The sequence below is a fragment of the Lepidochelys kempii genome, chromosome 12, assembly GCF_965140285.1.
Source record: "Lepidochelys kempii isolate rLepKem1 chromosome 12, rLepKem1.hap1, whole genome shotgun sequence".
NCBI classification, from domain to species: Eukaryota; Metazoa; Chordata; order Testudines; family Cheloniidae; genus Lepidochelys; species Lepidochelys kempii.
Genome location: NC_136391.1, coordinates 15,873,935 through 15,892,200, shown reverse-complemented (window position 1 = coordinate 15,892,200; position 18,266 = coordinate 15,873,935). Strand labels below are relative to the sequence as shown.

The window sequence follows — 18,266 nt, the reverse complement described above, 5'->3', positions numbered from 1 at the left end:
CCATCTAATGAACACAATTAAAAAATGTCTTCCCTACGGATGAATCAAAATGAACACTAGATGGGGTTCCAGTTGCAATAGTTTCTTCAAAAAGTTGAGTGTAGTTTCACTGTTCCAGTGACACATAAAAGAAAGGCTCCTTAAGGCTACATCTAAACTTTGGCTACATAAACATTGGCAAAAGGACAAGAAACCAAATCCCTGTTGTTTGGAGGGTAAAACGGAGCTATGGGAACTACCTGTCAATCTCCTCTTCGGGGGTCTGGCATCTAAGGGGACAGGGGAATAGGGTTAGCTAAAGAAGCAAAGCTGATAAGGCAAAGCTAAAATAAACTACTAACTTCCTGCTATGCGACCAGTAAGACTCAATTCGGGGGTCACTGGCAAGATATTGAAGTACATATTGTGATCTGAACCCTGTCACCTTTCAATGGAAGGAAGCTAGCAAAGGTTAAAACAGCTAACACTTAAGTTTCTCCTAGCACCACTCATACGAACTTTCTTGACTATATGGTCATGTAGCAACCACTTCACTTGTATATTCCAATTTTTAATTCTTAAAGAAGATTTTACGGGATATAAGTTGTCATGCACCTTAAACGGTTAGAAAAAAAACCAGCAATTGGTGCATTCCTGGATGATTCTTCACTAGCAAATGTCTGTTTTGCTTTTTACTAACAATTTCAATAAGCTTAATTGTATTTTTCCCCTAATAAGATTGCTTCAGTAAAAATGACTGTTTCCACATATGGTTAAAACTGACTTGCACAGAAAACTTGAAGATGCTTAAATATATGAAAAGCACAGTTTGTAGATACCTAGTTGTGACTTATCACCACAAGTTATAATAGGTGCATGATAAACACACAAAAAATATGGGAGAGTTGGAGAGAAAGAGTGAGCGTGAAGGGAAACCCACACAACATGGGCCTGATTTCACACTTTGTATGCCAGTTTATCCCCACTGACTTCAGTAGAACTACTTCTGACTCACATCAGCGTAAGCAATATCTGATAAGGCCCACTACATCTAGTGCGCTGCTTTGCAAAAATGTAAGAAATATATATAAATTGTAATCAAGACTGATCAAATACATTTCTCTCACAGATTATGTAATATGCTAAAAGAAGTCTGACTAAACATGTACTACTTCCAAGCATTCTGTCTTGCAAGTGTTATTAAATAAACAACAAAATAACCATCGTTTTTAATAGCTGCCTGGGCCCACAGGTCATTCTGGGAACCATCCTACTGCTACAGTGAATAATGAAATTCTATTATTTACTAACATCAGATGAACTGGTTCCTCTCTATGGAAGAGAAGCAAGTATTATATCTGCAGCAAATGCTAGCTGCACTGCTCTTCTGATAGAACCTTTGCCTGGAAAAGTTATGCTCCAAAATAATATTCTGTTGTATGATTAGGCCAGGAAGCTCCTACAATCTTACAAAAAAAAAAAAAAAACCACACACAAAAAGCATAAACCAACCCACAACAACAACAAAAACAAAGAAAAAAAGCAGCCCAAAATGTAATAAGAAAAGATCACACAATCTCAGTTATTAACAGAAAGAAATAATCCAACTGCCTTTTGTACATTTTCCACCAGTAATTAGTTACTTGTTGAATATCATTTATGTCAAAAGTCGCTTCTATTAGTCTGATTTCTGTCCTGCTTATGCCAGTACAAAGGTATTATGCGTGCACATTCACAGGATATAATGAAGCCAAGCTTCCTTATTCAATGACTGCACCAAAATTCATTTGAAATATTTAATCTTCAGAATAAGGATGTACTATATTTACCCTAAACTTTGAAAGAAAGTGTTCTGAAAATCAAATGTATGTAGTTACTTTTCAAACTACTTTCTATTGACCCTTAACTGTGAATACATGTCAGAGAGTTTCCTAAACTAGAACTCAAAACAGATAAGACAAATTCGACAGAAACATGATTTTTCATTTATTCTCTTAAATATTCCTTCATTTCACATCATTGCAAGCGTTGTTAAGGTAGCAGTGATGCCAAACTTGTCTGATTCCTGAAATTGTAACTGAGCTAACAAGCCTGAATTCACTGCATCAAAAAGAGGAATGGGGGATTTTTGTTTGTTTTGTTTTTCGCAATTTTGAGGCATATCTTGAAAAAATGTTTTACACCTATCTCAAATGTATCCACTATAAATTTAAGAACTTCTCAAACGCATAAAGCATTCCTTTAATTCACTAACAGGGTTAGTTTTATACGAATATTGCAACAGCATTCTAAATCCTGTAACACTATTACAAAACATACCCTCCAGGCAACGTAGACAAAACTTATTGTCCAAGCATGTAAAACAGTCATAACCTAAAACGATTACTACTGAAAGGAGGGAAAAGGCTCCTAACAGGGTTTCTAACAGCCTACTGCTTTTTCTAGAGAATGAGCCAACATTTAAAAAATATATATATAGATACAAAAAAAAAAAAAAGGTAATTTACTTAGTTAACTTAAGTTACTAGCCAGCAAAAACCAAATGAAAGATTATCTAAATGCCATCATTTTAGGCGAAATCCAACTATTCTAAGTACATCATTTAGTAACAGGCAAGAAAGCTCCACAGTTAACATTCCTTTCTCACACCCCCAGTGTCTTGCATCTGAAAACATGTGCAAAATCAGATCAAAAGACTAAAAATAGGAAAGAAAAAAAGGGGAGGGAGTGCAGGCCGATTTTATTAAGATACTTGAAGGTGCTTTTATCAGTGTCCTTTAGCAAAAATTAAAAAAAAAAAAAAATAAAGACTTTATCAAGAGATGCAATTAAACAAATGGAAGATGTGAAAAATAGCCCTTTGATTCTCCAGCAAGATAACTTAACTTCCATCTATGCTTTCCCTCTCTGCTTACTTTGTAAAGTTCAGAGTTCTTTTTAGGACACCAGGGAAAGGATAAATAAAACCTAACCTTTCCCCAGCTCATGCTTGAAATTTCAAAGCTGAAGGGGGGGTGGGGGAGAACCATTTAAAGATAAAATGAATGTCCTAAAGTGAAATTAAATGAATTGAACCCCGTGGCAAAATAGCAATGCATCCAAACAAATGAAAATTCACCACCACCACCCCAAAAAAAAATCAAACGTTTCCTTCCAGAAAACAAACTACTTTACAGAAACGTTTAAACAATTACAAGAAATGGGTGCTATTTATTTATTATGATAATGATGATGCCAAGAAAGGTGTCTCAATATTTAAAAAAACTGAATGATAACAAAACTACCATAGCATCCTTCCAGCTTTCCCAGGGAGACCCGATTTACTCTGCAGATCTTGGTATCTTATGTTAAATTTGTTCCCAAACTCCTCAGCAGCCCCCGTGCAATTTGTGGGGAGGGAAGGGAAAGGGGGAGCTGATAAATGGAAAATGAATTAGAAGGACAGTTCAGAGATCACAGCTCCCATGTCCCCAAACCTACCTCAGTGGCGACCCTGATATGCATGGTGCTGAAAAGGGGGGGGTTTCCTGGCTGCTGCTTTAATGACTAATGCAGGGGGTTAATGGGGCTGAGGGAGAGCAGCTCCGGGCTCCTCTCCATGACTCACATCGCACACTGGCACGTCAGCTTCTGGCCAAGTCCCTCCACAGCCAGCAATGCGTTCGCGTTAGAAGCGTGGAGAGTTTGAAAAGGGGGAAGAGTTAGAGCTTTGCTCAGAAACGAAAAGGAACCCAACACCCCGAGCGGCTCTGGAAGCCAAAGGTGCTGCCTAGCCTCGGGGCTGAGGAGTGCCATCATGCCCAGCCCCAGCCCGGCCAAGGAAAAGGAAACGAGTTATTTATTCAGGGCCAACGTTCTTCATCCCCCTCCGATTTGCCCAGAGCACCGCATTACTCCCCCACCCCGGCCCATGACAGAGAGAATCGCTCCGGAGATGACCCCTCCAGCTTCTTCTTCCTCCTCTTCTTCGAACAAGAGACTTTGTTGCCGAAATCTCAGCAACACTCTCCTACCCACCAAAACCGGCCACAATTTCCAGAGCGTCAGGAAGTGCCTTGCAGAAATGCAAGGACCCCCCCCCCTTCCAACTTTCCATCTCGTCCTCCCTCGCCTGGCATTATCCACATCTACAGCCAGCCTCTCGAACGGACACCCGGTAACAGTTTTCATGCAACTTCCTGAATGGCCTGTTTATTTATGGCCCCCCCTTCCCCATTTCAAAATCTGCCCCAAGCGGCCCCCCAAGGTGTGAGTCCCGCTGGTCGGCAGGAGCAGAACTGCCCGGCCGGGGAGAAGATCCAGAGGGAGCCAAACGGGGGGCAGGATTCCCCTCCCGTGCCCTCGGGCGGCTCATCCTTCCTCGGGCTCCCTCGCCTCCGGCTCTGAAACGAACGCAGCCGCCGAGGTGCGCTGGGCAGGGCAGGGCAGGGCAGGGGAGCGGGCCTGCCTTTGGGACACGGAGAGCCTCCGCCACCTCCACCCCGGGCCTCGAGCCTCAGTGATCAGCCAGGCGCTTCCCCATCGCCCACTTTCTTATTTGGAGTTTCCCCAGACCACTTGCCCCCGGCCCCCAACCACACACCCCCTACTCAGCCGGTTTATAAAGTGCAACCAGACACAGGTACAAGCACCCCCCCCCAGCTTCAATAAAACTGCCTTTCCCAGCACCAACGCAGGGCTTCTGGACCCCCCCCTTTAAAAAAAAAATCACAGGCTCTCCAGAGCCAGCCACCCTGGTTCCTCCCTTACCGGCTTCACACTTAAAAAAAAAAAAAAAAAAAGCCCCAAAGGAAGAAAGGAAACAAGCAGCCACCCCACAACTAAAGGCCAGCCGCAAAGCCTCCCTCGCCGGAGCCGCTGCGAGCCCGGATCCCGCAGATGCCAGGCAGCCAAAGCGAAGAGGGAGAAAAGTTACCAGGGGCAGGGAGGGAGCTCAGCCAGCGCGTCAGTGTGCGAGAAAGACTTATCTCCAGCACGCAAACTTTTCCCCCCTTTAAAAGAGGGGTTTCAAATGCTCCAGAGGCGAGGGCTGCCTGGCAGCGCAGGTTTCCCAGCCATACCGGGACTCCAGGGGGGAAAAGGGGCACGCAGAAAAAAGTAGGAAAGGGGCTTTTCCCCTTTTTATGGGAGGGGGGGGGGAGAGAGAGAGAGAGAGAAAGTAAGTGCGGTCAGGTCGGTGCATCCTTAGAAAACACACACCCCAACCCAAACCTGACTTCTGTCCCGCTCCTCACCAGCCTCCGGGGTGTGGGCTACAGAGGGGGTGTGGGGGAGAAATCCATCTCTTCTGGGGTCAGACTGCCAGATCATCAAAAAAAAAAGGGGGGGGAAGGAGAGAGAGAGAGACACACACACAAAAATGCAACACACACAGGAAACAGAAGGTTAATAAAATCATACCAACCCATCCTCAACCAGGGCAAAAATAGTAATTTAAAAAAAAAATACAACCAAAAAACTCCGGCAGCTGCAGCGCTCTCTCCCCTCTCCCGGTGCAGTTTCCTAGCGGCCTCTAAGGTAAGTTGATCTATTTTGCGGGTGCGTGTTTGTGTTAAAATGCGTGCGAGAGAGATGGGAAGAACTCACCATTTCGCTGGGATAATAAGGCCAGCTCGGGGTCGGACTGGAAATGCTGAGGCTTCGCCTGCTTCCTCCGCGACATGCTGGCTCAAACATCAGCTGGGGCAGAATAAAAAATTACTAAAAAAAAATCTTCTCAAAATTACGGAAATCGAGCCTCCCCCCTCCCCAAGCCACGCCGCACCGCGCATGTGTCCTGCTATAATTATGATTATCAATAATGCATTGCGATTAATCATAGAGGGGCTCTTTGAAAGGCGATTGGCACATGGCCAGCTCTATTCAAACCCGCTCGCCTTAATCAATTAGGCGCTGATTTGCTGGAGACCCTTGTCTCTCCGCCGCTCCCACCCAATGAGTCGATCCATGTGGCAGGGGAGGGGGCTGGCTTTCCCCAAAGCTGTTTGGATACAGTTTAACCCGCTTAGCAACCAGCTGGGACTGTTTCACGCCATCCCTGTTACTATAGGAATGTGTCGAAAGCCTCTGCCCCCCCCCCCCCGCTGCTGTCCCAAGCTCCCGGGCTGCGGGTTGTTTTTGTTTCTCGTTACAAAGGGGGCCAGGAGGAGAAATGAAATCACGTCTTCCCCGAACGCACCGGCAGCAAGAGTCAGGGCTGGTCGCTCCCCCAAGGAGCCCAGGCAGCGAGAGAAAGGACCCCTCTCCCCCCCCCAGGAGCGGATCGCCCAGCTGCGGGGCAGCTCTCGGTCTCTGCCCGTGCACCAGCGACAGCTGGGCCGGGGGTGGGGCTGTGTTGGGCCGGGCGGGCAGGCCGGGCTTTCCCCCAGCTACCTTGCCCCGCTCTCCGTCAGCGCCACCGCCTCTGCCGGGGACCGTCCCAGCCCCGCTCCGCGGCCAAGTTTTGTGTCTTGTTTTAACCTCGGCCCCCATCCCAGATGCACCTTCCAGCCTCTCCCCGGCTCCTCGGGAGGGGGGGCCGGGGGGGCGGAGATGCCGGCAATGGGGCGGGGGGGGTCGCTTCAGCGGCCGACGGGCTGGTGGCCACCGCACACGTTTCCCAGGACAATTACTGCAAAGTTTGTGCCCGGCTACGTCACGAGCCCGGCCGGGGGCGGCTCCGCCCCTGGCGGCGGTTGGCGGAGGCCGACGTCAATCTCCGGGAGAAGGCGGCCGGAGCCGGCGGCCGGCGGAAACCCGCCGATTCATCTCCCCGGCGGAGTCCGGGGCACAGGGGGGCGGAGTCCGGAGGGGACGGGCCGCGTCGGCTCTGCCCCCTCCCCACGGGGTTGTCTGGCGGGGGGCTGTGAATTCGGATGGACACCCCCCCCCCCCCACACACACCCCCAGCCCGAAGCGAACTCACTCCTGACTTTCGTTTTCTTCTCGGGCTGCCGAGAGTCCGAGGCTGAGCCGCGCCGGGCTTCCAGCCCCAGCTCCCGGGCAGCCGCCTGCAGCCTGGGCACGCGAGCCCCGCTGCTGGGCGCAGCCTCCCCGCCAGAGCCCCGGGAGGTCGGTGCCTCGCCCGCCTCGGTGTGGGGCCAGACGCGGGTCGGCAGCGAGACGGGCTCCGGGGTAGGCAGCTGTGCAGGGTGCGTGTCTTCTAACGCCGGAGGCGTACTTTGAACTCCGGGAGTCCGAACTGGGCTCATGACAGAGCAGCGCTTCTGGTGGCCCAACACGTTTAAGAATGGACCCCCCCCCCGTCCCCCAGGTGGATGGACATTCGTGTGTCTGTCTGCCTCCTTAATATGCCCGCGTCCGGGCGCCCGCCCGCAGGTTGTAACAATAGATTAGCCCCATCCGTGGTGTCTGCTGGACGGGTAGCAATTGAAAACATCCTGCTCAAATGGCGCTCGGGCAGCCCGCATGCAATCGTCAACCCATGGCATCATCATCGCGGAATAAAAAGTTCCGTTCCCAAGTTAGGAAGGGTCTAGCCAGCCCCAGGATTGATACATTGCACCCCCACAAATGCACCTACAGTACAACGCGGACCGAGCCTGTTGGGTTTATAGGTAGCTATGGAGCCCTTTGTATTCCTCGTTCCTCTCTGCACGTCAAATTCCTCCGTACTGTATACGAAAAGTTGATGTGCAGGGTTATCTCGGTCTGAAGACGAGCGAGCGAGCGAGCTGCTGCTGTAGTCAGTTTCTGTTTCTGGGCCATTCACAGCACCCTCCTCCCACCCTCCCCTCTGGATTATTTACTCTGTGATTGAAACTACTCCTTTCCCCCGGTATCAATATTAACAAACTCTGTAAAAGCAAGAGGCTGATCAGATACAACTCATTTCAATTTCAAATGAGCCGGAGAAACCTAGAGAGCGAGAATCTCCCTCTCCAATCGAGGAACCGGCTCACTCGGATTTTCTTCTCCCTATTATTAAACGAACTAGACTTTAAAATGTTTACCAAGGTGGGTGACAAAACATCAGTAACCCCCTCTTTCCCCCAAGTGCCAACCAAATATTTAGTCAGCTTTAGCAAACCCGGACACTGAATGCGCTTTTCTCTTCTGTATAGGATGGGTCTCCCCCCACCCCTTTCCTCTCCCCGCAGTATTTGGTACAGTAGATTTTGATAAAAAGACAAACGAAGCTGTCAGTGGGGATGATGTTGAAGAATGAAGATAATAATGTTGCTATAGGTGGTATTTCAGATGCCATTATTTTTCACTGAATATTTAAAGAGATCTTTCGGCAGAGATGGATATATTCAGTGGTAGGTGTCAGCCTCCTTACCCTCAAACACTGGGGAATATACCGAATATAACCATATAGAAACTTACATGATATATGTATACATACTGATACACGTATCTGCATATAACACCCACATAAGCCCTACTCACGAGAATGTCTGCATTTAGAATTATATCAATCACTCGATTAGCTCCCTACGCCTTTAAATCCAGTTACTGTCTGAAAATTATTCGCATTTACAATTTCATTATATATTTGTTGATTAAATTGGGTTGTTTCAAAGCACTTTCCCATAGTGCTATGCATTTGGTGTCTGTACGTGCCCGTCGTGAGCCTGCAATTAAAAAACAACAACAAGGGTTTGGCGAAAGACTAATTTGGAGAGATAAAGTTTAATAACTTTTCTTTTTCGTTTCTCTGCTCCCTCGCCATTGTAAAAACAGACGCTTAGTGTTTAGTTTAGGGTCATTTGATTATTTATTGTTTGTTTTCTTCCCCTTTGCTGGGGGCCGGAGATATGGGGGGGGGGGGCGGCGGCAGAGTGGTGTTTGCAGGGAGAGAAGAATTGGTCTTTATTGTTGTTGATAGCAATACATCAATTAAATGTCATTGCCGTGAACAGAAGTTGTGAGTGTTCACAAACGTAAATACTGTGATTTTGTTGTTGCTGTTCCCCCCCCTTGAAGGTCCAGATCACAGCGACAGAATTCCCCCCCCCGGCACCCACAGATCTTGGAGATCTTTCTTAGGTTATTTTTTTTAAAAAAATTGGGGTGGGGGAACCCATCAATGCAAATCAGCCCTTGGTTGGAAAACAACCGTGCTGGGGATCGATTTCCAGTTCACTGAGATGAGCACTGAAGGGAGATTGTAAACAGGGGATAATTTGCAGTTCATTCGGGTGAGAGACGATTTCAATGAGATGCAGCACACTGGACTGGATTATTGTTATTAAGGTTTGCGATCAGACATAACAACCTTAGCACTCAGGGGTTAAAAGCTACACAATACCCATATACTTATAATGCATCGTTAATAACGATCTGGAAGAAAATCCAATTGATTTCATATTTTCTGCAAATTTGCACCACCAGTGCAGCTTGTAAAGCGGCATTTACTTAGATACAGATCGGTCTCTTCGCAGAGCCAACCCCGAACCATCAACCTTTAACCTGTGGAAACATTGTCTCTGCCCTAAAAATTAATACACTTTAAGGGAAACACCGTCAGGGGGAAATTCATTCATTCACGCTCTCAGACGGCAAAAATACCTGCTTTTACTGAGCAAGGATGGTTTTCTGTTTATTGAGAAAAGATACCGTGCAAACCAGATTTTAAATATTGCTGTATGTGCCCGCTAAACTGCTAATACCAAGCCGTCCCTCAGCTAACACTGCTCACGTGCATTTTAGAAATGTGGGTAATTAGGGGCTTCCAGATGCTGCTGTCAGATGGGAACTTGGCTTTGTGCGCCGGTATATAATAAACTTTTGAGACAATCCTGGGGCGCAGCTATCCAGGAGCAGCTAGGAACTGCTCTCTGGAATTGTTTTATTGTCAATAGCCTGGAATCCCGCTATTCAATACGCGCATTTCAACCCTTGTGACCGTGTGGGTTTAGGTAAGACTACTTTTGTGGACAATGCTGTCAACAACCCCCCCCCCTTTTTTTTTGATTTATTTTCTAATGATCATTCCTTAAGAAAAAGAAAAAGGGCCAGAATGGAATCCTTCTCCATTATTACTGACAACTAATAATTGATCATTGCTCACAAGCGCGAGCTTTTAGCCAGATAATTGAATCGTTAGCAATACGGGTTGAGCTAAAGGCAGGGGGGTGGGAAAAGAGAAAAAAACAACAACAAACAAACCCCAACCCCAAAACAAAACAAATATAAGAGCTCCAAAGTGAAGGGGTAATTTATTTATTTATTTATTTATGCCAAGATAAGAGATGAAAATGACGAATGCCACATTACCAGCCAAGGTGGAATTATTTAATTCAATTCTTTCTTTGCCCATTTGCTGCCTTTTGTTTGACCCGCTGGCCAGCAAAATTTTACACCTAGCCATCCCTTTTGAGCTTATTGATGAAGGTGCTTCTGAAATGATTATCAAGAGATTTACAGCTATCACTCCCCATCTACGGGAGAAGTAATAAAATCAATCCCTCAATCAATCAGACCCACCCCGCCCCCCGTGCATATCTTCTTAATCTATTCTTTTAGCTGTTTTATTACAATGCAATCATTAAATATATTTGTTTCAAATTTAACAAAAATGCCCCTGAAGGACACTGCCAATTTAGATATATTAATAACTAAGTAAACAGGCTAGATGAAATTAGAGAGCTAGTAAACAGACTAGGGAAAGTGTTTTTCCAGGCAAGATGGTTGGAAGCTGAGAAAAATAAAATGCATAGGTAGAGGAATGAAACTATCAGCAATGTTCAATATAACTGCACAAAGGAGGTTTTTGTATGTTCAGTCCCCAAGAAGGAGGTGGGGGAAGAAAAAGAAACATTGCAGGAGTTTCATGCATATTTCTTTTGTTTCTCTGTACATTTATTTTATGCAAAAGAGTTTTGGCAAAACTATACCCACCATAAATCCTATCCTGTTATACTAGATATAATACCTTTGTGTGATATTATGTCTTAATTTCTGTGTTAAGAATAAACCTGGAATTTTTTTGCCATGTAATAAATTCTTTTTTTAGTCAATTCCTTTAGTTTGACATTATCACTGATTTATTGCAAGGGCACAATTGTATTCTTTTATTTAGTATGTTCTACATTAATAATGCTACTTAGATTAGTAACAATGAATTAAAGGATATTTTAGGTAGGTTGTAAAAGTGTAAAAAATCACTGAAATAGCTTGGAAGTCAGTGGTCACTGCCAGTATGGACAAAATTAGTAGGGAATCTCTAGGGAACTGAGAATTATCTTTGATGCCAAAGGGGATTTTTCTTCACAAGCCACATCCCCTTATAGCCCAGTTTAATTTGTGTATCAAAGCCACATAAAGCCACAGTGTACCTCCAGCAGAAACAGAGAAGTTTAGAAATGAAATGACACATAGTTCTCCAACCTTATATAAACTGGTTGAAATCCCACATCGGGAATCAAAGACATATTCCACTTTCATGGGCTGTACCATACCACAAAAGTAACTTTGTATGGAATAAAAAAGCATGACGCAAATAGGTACACATCAAGAAAATAGCCTTAAATAAACCCTGATATCAGTTTATGAGGTGGCCATTCACTAAGTATGGCCTCCCAGGTGTTCTTCTTTGAGAACAGTGCCTTCATGTGAGGAACACGACATCTTTTCAGATTGCGTTTTACCTAGCCATCTAATAGTGAGAGCCTTAGTTTGCATTTTTAAAAAATCCCTTAATTATCACAATTATTTAATAGCATACAAAGCATTATTGAAAAGAGTAGAAAATATGCCTATGGGAGCCATTAAAAAAAAAGACAGAAAAGAGATGATTGGGGGGTGAAATTGCATCTGGCATTAGCAAGAAGAAAATCTATTGTTCTTTTTACTTGGTTTCTCCTTCAGGATTCGCTTATCTTTGAAACACAATTCTGCAAGGTTTCTCTAGTCTGTCCAAATAAAAACACAGGGCCAAAATTTCATGACAGTTGCCTAATAACTTACACATGAGTTCCTACAACTACAAGGTAATCATCTAGCCTGGGGTAAGACCCATTGTCACAAACTAATTGCTGTTCTTTCCAGAATAATCCTGTCAATTCATATTTACCAACAGTGTGAGTTTCCTACCTATATTTTGATGACTCACTTTAGTTGATGAATAATAAATTATTACAGGCTAAAAGTGTCTCAGACCCCAGAGGGAAATGTTGCTTGAGTTAGTCCCAGATTTCATGCCTAATTAAATAAACCTGACAACCTAACTCACTTTCTTAACACAATTTTTGAAAGTTTCAACAAATACGGTACAAGTACTTTAAAGTACATAAACTTCATTTGCATAATATTAAGGTGCACTAACTTACTGTGTGATGTTTACAATTTGAGAACTATCATGTTTGTATCAACACAAGAAGTTGGTTTTGCAGAGTTTGGTTCCAATAAAATAAATATGCTGTGAATAATACTTTACATTCCATTATTGAACTAAATACCTTCTTCATGGTCCAAACTCTGCACTCAATTCAACCCAGCCCTGTCAATTGAATTGATTTGGTGTGGCTGAGGGTAAAATTAGGACTGTTGTGTGTAAATATATTTTTCCTTACTAAAAGACAAGAGTATTTTCTGTTGTAATAGGGAGTCTCTTCTTATGCATGGGCCCCAAAGTAATAGGGAGATTTTCTTGTGCACCCACCTGCTCTGCCTTTCACAATTTTGCAGATCACCTCCCCTCCCACTCATGAACATATGACATCCATGTAGAAACTACAGCATTTGCCCACTTTCAAAACAACATTAAGAAAGTACTGACTGCATTTGTAGCTGTCTTTTAAAGGAGTTCAGCAGCTGGAAACAATGAAGAGGGGCAGGAGCGTGTGACAAGCCAACTCTCTGTGGACCACCAGCAAGTGCTACCCAGGCCACCAGTGATCCACAGGCAAATCTGAGAATGGCCACTCTATAAAAATCAAAAATCAGTTACCATCTAGGAGGTGAAAGTCTCCCTTCCCTGCCTATCAGACTTTGTGCATGGAAATCTGCAAGAAGCGAATAGAATTCACCTCCACCCCATGATTCACAAACTAGAAAAGTGGCCTCTGCCCCTTTACGTTCCCTGCGTGGCAGGCTTGGCGCTACTAGTATAACTGCAGTGGGTGTCCCAAGCCCTACGCTGAATTATTTCTTTTTCTTGCCTTTCATTGATGTCTTTGCCCTACTTACATTTAGAACCAAATTTTGCCTAAAATGAAATTAATAGGGTTTCAGGGTACAAGAGTCAGAGCAGAATTTGGCCCTCAGTAATACAATAGTTTTGTTAGGTCTAACTGGCTCTCTCCCAAACTTCCCATAGATTCATTAGGATCACTTGGGCTCAGTCCTATCCAATATTTATGGGCCCAATGATCCCAGTGGAAGTGTGGTCTGAATACAGATTTAGGGTGTGATCCAAAGCCCACTGAAGCCCATGGGCATCATCCCAGTGCCGTCAACGAGCACTGGATCACTCACTGAGTAACGACGGTAGCCTAGGCCAATACATACACACTTCTTATAGGTCATATATCATACAGCTAGAAAAAACGTTTACACAAACCCCAATGCTAATGCTACATTTATTTCTAATTTGTTGAATATCATGCATAATTAGTTGCAAACTCATAAAAGGACATATTTCTTGCCCTGAGGGGGTCTTCAATCTAACAGACCAAGCCTAAACTCTTCATTGATGAAATTCATTCCTGTGCAGAAAGCATGGGTTTTTTTTTGTAGGACTTAAGTGGAGCAAAGGTCTTGTGCACTGGGGCACATGTCACCCTGTGCAAGCATAGCTACAAGGGGAGTTCTGTTGTCTGAGCAGCGCAAGATCAGGCCCATTATCAGATCCATATTAACACAGGCAACTTTTCAAACGCAAGATGGTACGGAGTTGTCAGAAGTGACAATAATCAATGCTTAGAAAAACTGCCCGATAGCATGATGCCTCCACCTCTATTTTAATCTAAAAATAATTCAACAAAAATACCTTTCCAATCTCACCAGTTCTAAGGGGTTAAAAATAACTTCATGCGTCTTTACAATATGCTCAGCCCTGCTTCTGCAGCCGTTGTCGATGCTCCAGTTTTTATGCAGCATTGAGGCAGAAGCAAAGCTATCATATTTTAAAGTGACAGTTTTAGAATCTATTCTTATTATAACTCTACTGAAGTCAATGGAGTTATACCAAGGATGAATTTGGTTTATTTTTCCCCCCTTGCATCCACTACAAAATCCTTTGGTTAACTCCATAATAAAGTAAAATTACTGATCTTGTTTTTTCTAAATTGCAAATTCTGTTCCCACCCTTGCTTTTCAGTCCTAGAAATTTTTAGAGTAAAATCCAATTTCTCCCAGTGCTTCTCACAGGACTTCCAGGACTGCAGCTCCTTTGCCCCGATTGTCATGAATTACTCTAGAGTCGGACCAGCTCTGAGTGCGCTCTGGTTAAAAAAGTGACATAGACGTGAGCCTAATGGGTGAGAGATGAGTAAGCCTACATTCATGAGCCCCAGCATTATCAACACCATGCAGACAGAACAGGCAGCTGCCTGGGGCTGCAAAATGTTTGGTAACACTTTGCTGTGCTAGTGACTGTGAATTGTAAAGGGCCTATGTTAAATAATTTGCCGACAGCAACAAAATCCTGGGGCTGATGCTGCCTGCCCTGTTCATGGAAGCCTGCAGGAGTTTGTTCACTGGTATTCACATGCTGGGCAAACAGCTTACTGCCTCTCTAAACAAAGTGAATATGGCATTTGAGGTATACTGTTCCTTAATGCACCTGTAATCCGAGGTAATCCTGGTTCTTCAAGGAGATTATACAACAAAGGTGTAAATACTAGATAACGAAAGACAGAAACTGTTACTGGCTGTCGATATGCATTCCCTTGTTCTGATGGGACACAGTGATTATAGATCCACTGAACAATATGGAAAACCAATAATGCAAAACAAAATGTTGTAATTTGGTAGAATATCCTTTGCATTTCTTCTTATCCTCATTTCCTTACTGTCATGCTCTTAACATCAATCAAGGTGATAACTGTAATGTCTAGAAACAGCTAGAATTTAACCTGGAAGAATTACACACAAGTATACCAGTACTGGAATTATATCTGTTTAAAGGAGTCAGGTATCACTACAGAGAATGCACTGTTCTGTGCTTGTAGTAGTGGCATATATCTCAATGGTTATACAAATTTCAGTTTAGAAATACAGTACTGGCAGAATAATCTTTGGAAATACAAATGTTATAAAATTAAAGATAGAAAAAAATCTTAATATGCTGATGTGCAACACAGTAGCTGTTTTCACTGTGCCCAATAAAGATCAAATATGAGCCAGAATCAAACCCTGGTTCCAAATAAACCCAGAACTTTGGATCCAGACTTTGCAGCTCATGTCCATCTCTAATATGTATCAATTGGATCTACCTCTATGGTGGAGGTGCAGTGTGTACATACCAAGTATCTATAAATAGCATCATCATCATAGGTCAGATTGGGCCTTTTGGATCTCTATGAGGAGGATTCTTTGTCTCTGTGGAGTCTTTCTCCCCCACAGTGTAAAAAGGCAGGAGTCAGCTGTTGCCTCAGAAGGATTTTTTCCCATGGAAATGAGAGAGGACTCCTTGCAAGTCCAAGGATCCATGCAGGAGAAGTGGAGGCCCTATCAGACTAAGAAGGGGGAAGGGAGTGTGTACACCATACTGCTGCCATGAAACCAGCCAAGATTCCCCAGGAAATGTAATACCCCCTCAGAATCCGTACACTTTCATGGCCTCCTTCCACAGTACAGATCCCCCTTCAGCTGGGGCAGCCATGGTCAGACTGGTCCCGAGGAGCGATGCTACACTACCAAGCATTGGGGTCAAAGTTGGCAGGAAGCACAGGGCCTCTGTGCTGATGATCCTGTATCTCCTGTGATCTCAGGATACCTATGTGGTTTGTGGGCCAGATTCCTGTCTCCATGATAGAAGACTACAGGGGAAACTCTGTGAGCTACATGAGTGTTACTGCACAGGGATCTGATCTGGCCCAGTAATAATACTAACACTTTGCACTGACGTGGAACACTTACTAAGTAGCTGCAGCATACTGTGTCCTAGATTCCACATAAATGACATGATAATTAGGCTACATTATTTGCATGCTTCTTAACTTATTTAATCATTTCAAATGATCAGTATTATTAGTATTTGATTATGTAAAGAACTAGGTGGTTCTGGACTGACATGGCATGGCAGATTAACAGTCTTTGAGGTCCCGTTTGTTTTATGTATGGCATTTTATTTCACTTTGGAAAGGGCCAGAATGTCGGACTTGCTTTGTACAAGATTGTAGCACCACCAGCTAAAACTTTCTTCCTCAGGCTAAGTTCCTTTTAAATTGTTATGCTTAACAAACTTCCAAATGGGAGTCTAATTGTTGATAGACATTTTGCATTGCATGTGTCTATCACTTTGATTTAATATGCATTTTCAATTAAATTAAAGGAAAGGCCTCTAAGGTGGCAATTTAACAGCAAGACATGTTGTGAATTCCAGATATTACAAATATCCAATTTTCAGTTTCTTATGTGTGAAAATAACCCTCAGAAAAATCAGAGTATTTTTATGGCTGAATTATCAAAAGCTTAATACCTTTTAAAATATTACCCATTTTTAAAATTTATTCATGTTGATCTAAAGCAAACCAATTCTTCCCCATTTATGTAAAATTTCAGCCGTGTGTGATTTTTTTTCTTCATTAACGATGAAAGAAATCAGGTTTTATGTGGAAATCCTGTCTCTGGTCTATTTTACCTAGTAGTATGATTTAATTTTCTCTTAGAGAAAACACACATCTGAATTTCTCTAAGTAATAGGTACTTCTTGTCATGTTTGATAAGAGCCATTTAAAAGGAATTCTAAATATACTCTGAAAGATGAGAGAGCAAAACCAGCTCTTATGTGTCCCTAAAATAACACAAAACCAGGCATAGGAGAGCATATACAGTACAAAGGAGACCTGTTTTATATCAAGTCTACTTTTGAAATGATCACAATTGCAGTTAACCTACAGGCCAAAGTACTGATGGCTGACAGTAGCACAATCATAATCATTTTGAAACTTTATTTTAATTTACTTAAAAGGTTAAACAAAAATATTTTCAAATATATGCATTTTCTTTTAAATTTAATTTAAATTTTAAATTTTAAATAAACAAAAAATCTTTGCATTGTCCTTTTTTAATATAAATTGCTTGAGATGATTTTGTCCTCAGTGGTGCTGCAAGGTGTCCCAAAACCTATGCTTGATGGCAAGGATAAACATTCATTAAACTTCAAAGCTGCCAAAAGCTCTAGTTATTTTGATTTAGGGGAATAATTTAAATTAATCCTCATGTTTGTGTAGAAAGTATGTAAAGTAATCCATTTCTCTGTCTGTCTCCAGCTTTGAGTCACTTACACTCTTACAAAATGCTTTGCTGACATTTCCCGTCTTGAATAATTTGGGGAGAAAATGAATGCTTCGTATCTTGTAAAAGAATGCTGCTTTAGTGACACTAGACAACAAATGGTTTCAGAGGAACAGCCGTGTTAGTCTGTATTCGCAAAAAGAAAAGGAGTACTTGTGGCACCTTAGAGACTAACCAATTTATTTGAGCATGAGCTTTCGTGAGCTACAGCTCACTTCATCAGATGTTTACCGTGGAAACTGCAGCAGACTTTATATACACACAGAAATCATGAAACAATACCTCCTCCCACCCCACTGTCCTGCTGGTAATAGCTTATCTAAAGTGATCAACAGGTGGGCCATTTCCAGCACAAATCCAGGTTTTCTCACCCTCCACCCCCCCACACAAATTCACTCTCCTGCTGGTGCTAGCCCATCCAAAGTGACAACTCTTTACATAATCAAGTCGGGCTATTTCCTGCATAGATCAAGGTTTTCTCACATCCCCCCCACCCCCATACACACACAAACTCACTCTCCTGCTGGTAATAGCTCATCTAAACTGACCATTCTCCAGGTTTAAATCCAAGTTAAACCAGAACATCTGGGGGGGGGGGGGGGGTAGGAAAAAGCAAGAGGAAACAGGCTACCTTGCATAATGACTTAGCCACTCCCAGTCTCTATTTAAGCCTAAATTAATAGTATCCAATTTGCAAATGAATTCCAATTCAGCAGTTTCTCGCTGGAGTCTGGATTTGAAGTTTTTTTGTTTTAAGATAGCGACCTTCATGTCTGTGATTGCGTGACCAGAGAGATTGAAGTGTTCTCCGACTGGTTTATGAATGTTATAATTCTTGACATCTGATTTGTGTCCATTTATTCTTTTACGTAGAGACT

At 43.2% G+C, this 18,266-nt stretch overlaps 1 protein-coding gene and 1 long non-coding RNA gene across 7 annotated transcripts in view; one reads left to right on the top strand and one right to left on the bottom strand.

Moving 5' to 3' along the window:
• Positions 1–6,998, bottom strand: part of SALL1 (spalt like transcription factor 1) — an 18,139-nt gene extending 11,141 nt beyond the window's left edge. Inside the window, exons 1-2 of one of the 4 annotated variants that reach the window (XM_073307648.2) lie at positions 6,884–6,998; positions 5,566–5,658 (exon numbers count right to left, since the gene is read on the bottom strand). In XM_073307648.2, coding sequence (XP_073163749.1) covers positions 5,566–5,641 — 76 coding nt within the window. In that variant the 5' untranslated portion in view covers positions 5,642–5,658; positions 6,884–6,998. The other 3 variants (XM_073307647.2, XM_073307649.2, XM_073307650.2) reach the window with 3 other exon arrangements.
• Positions 5,259–18,266, top strand: part of LOC140896221 (uncharacterized) — a 70,219-nt gene continuing 57,211 nt past the window's right edge. The window contains exon 1 of one of the 3 annotated variants that reach the window (XR_012154467.1): positions 5,259–5,496. This is a non-coding gene — a long non-coding RNA (uncharacterized LOC140896221). Of the gene's footprint in view, positions 5,497–8,731; positions 9,843–18,266 lie in introns of those variants that run through there. The other 2 variants (XR_012154466.2, XR_013634478.1) reach the window with 2 other exon arrangements.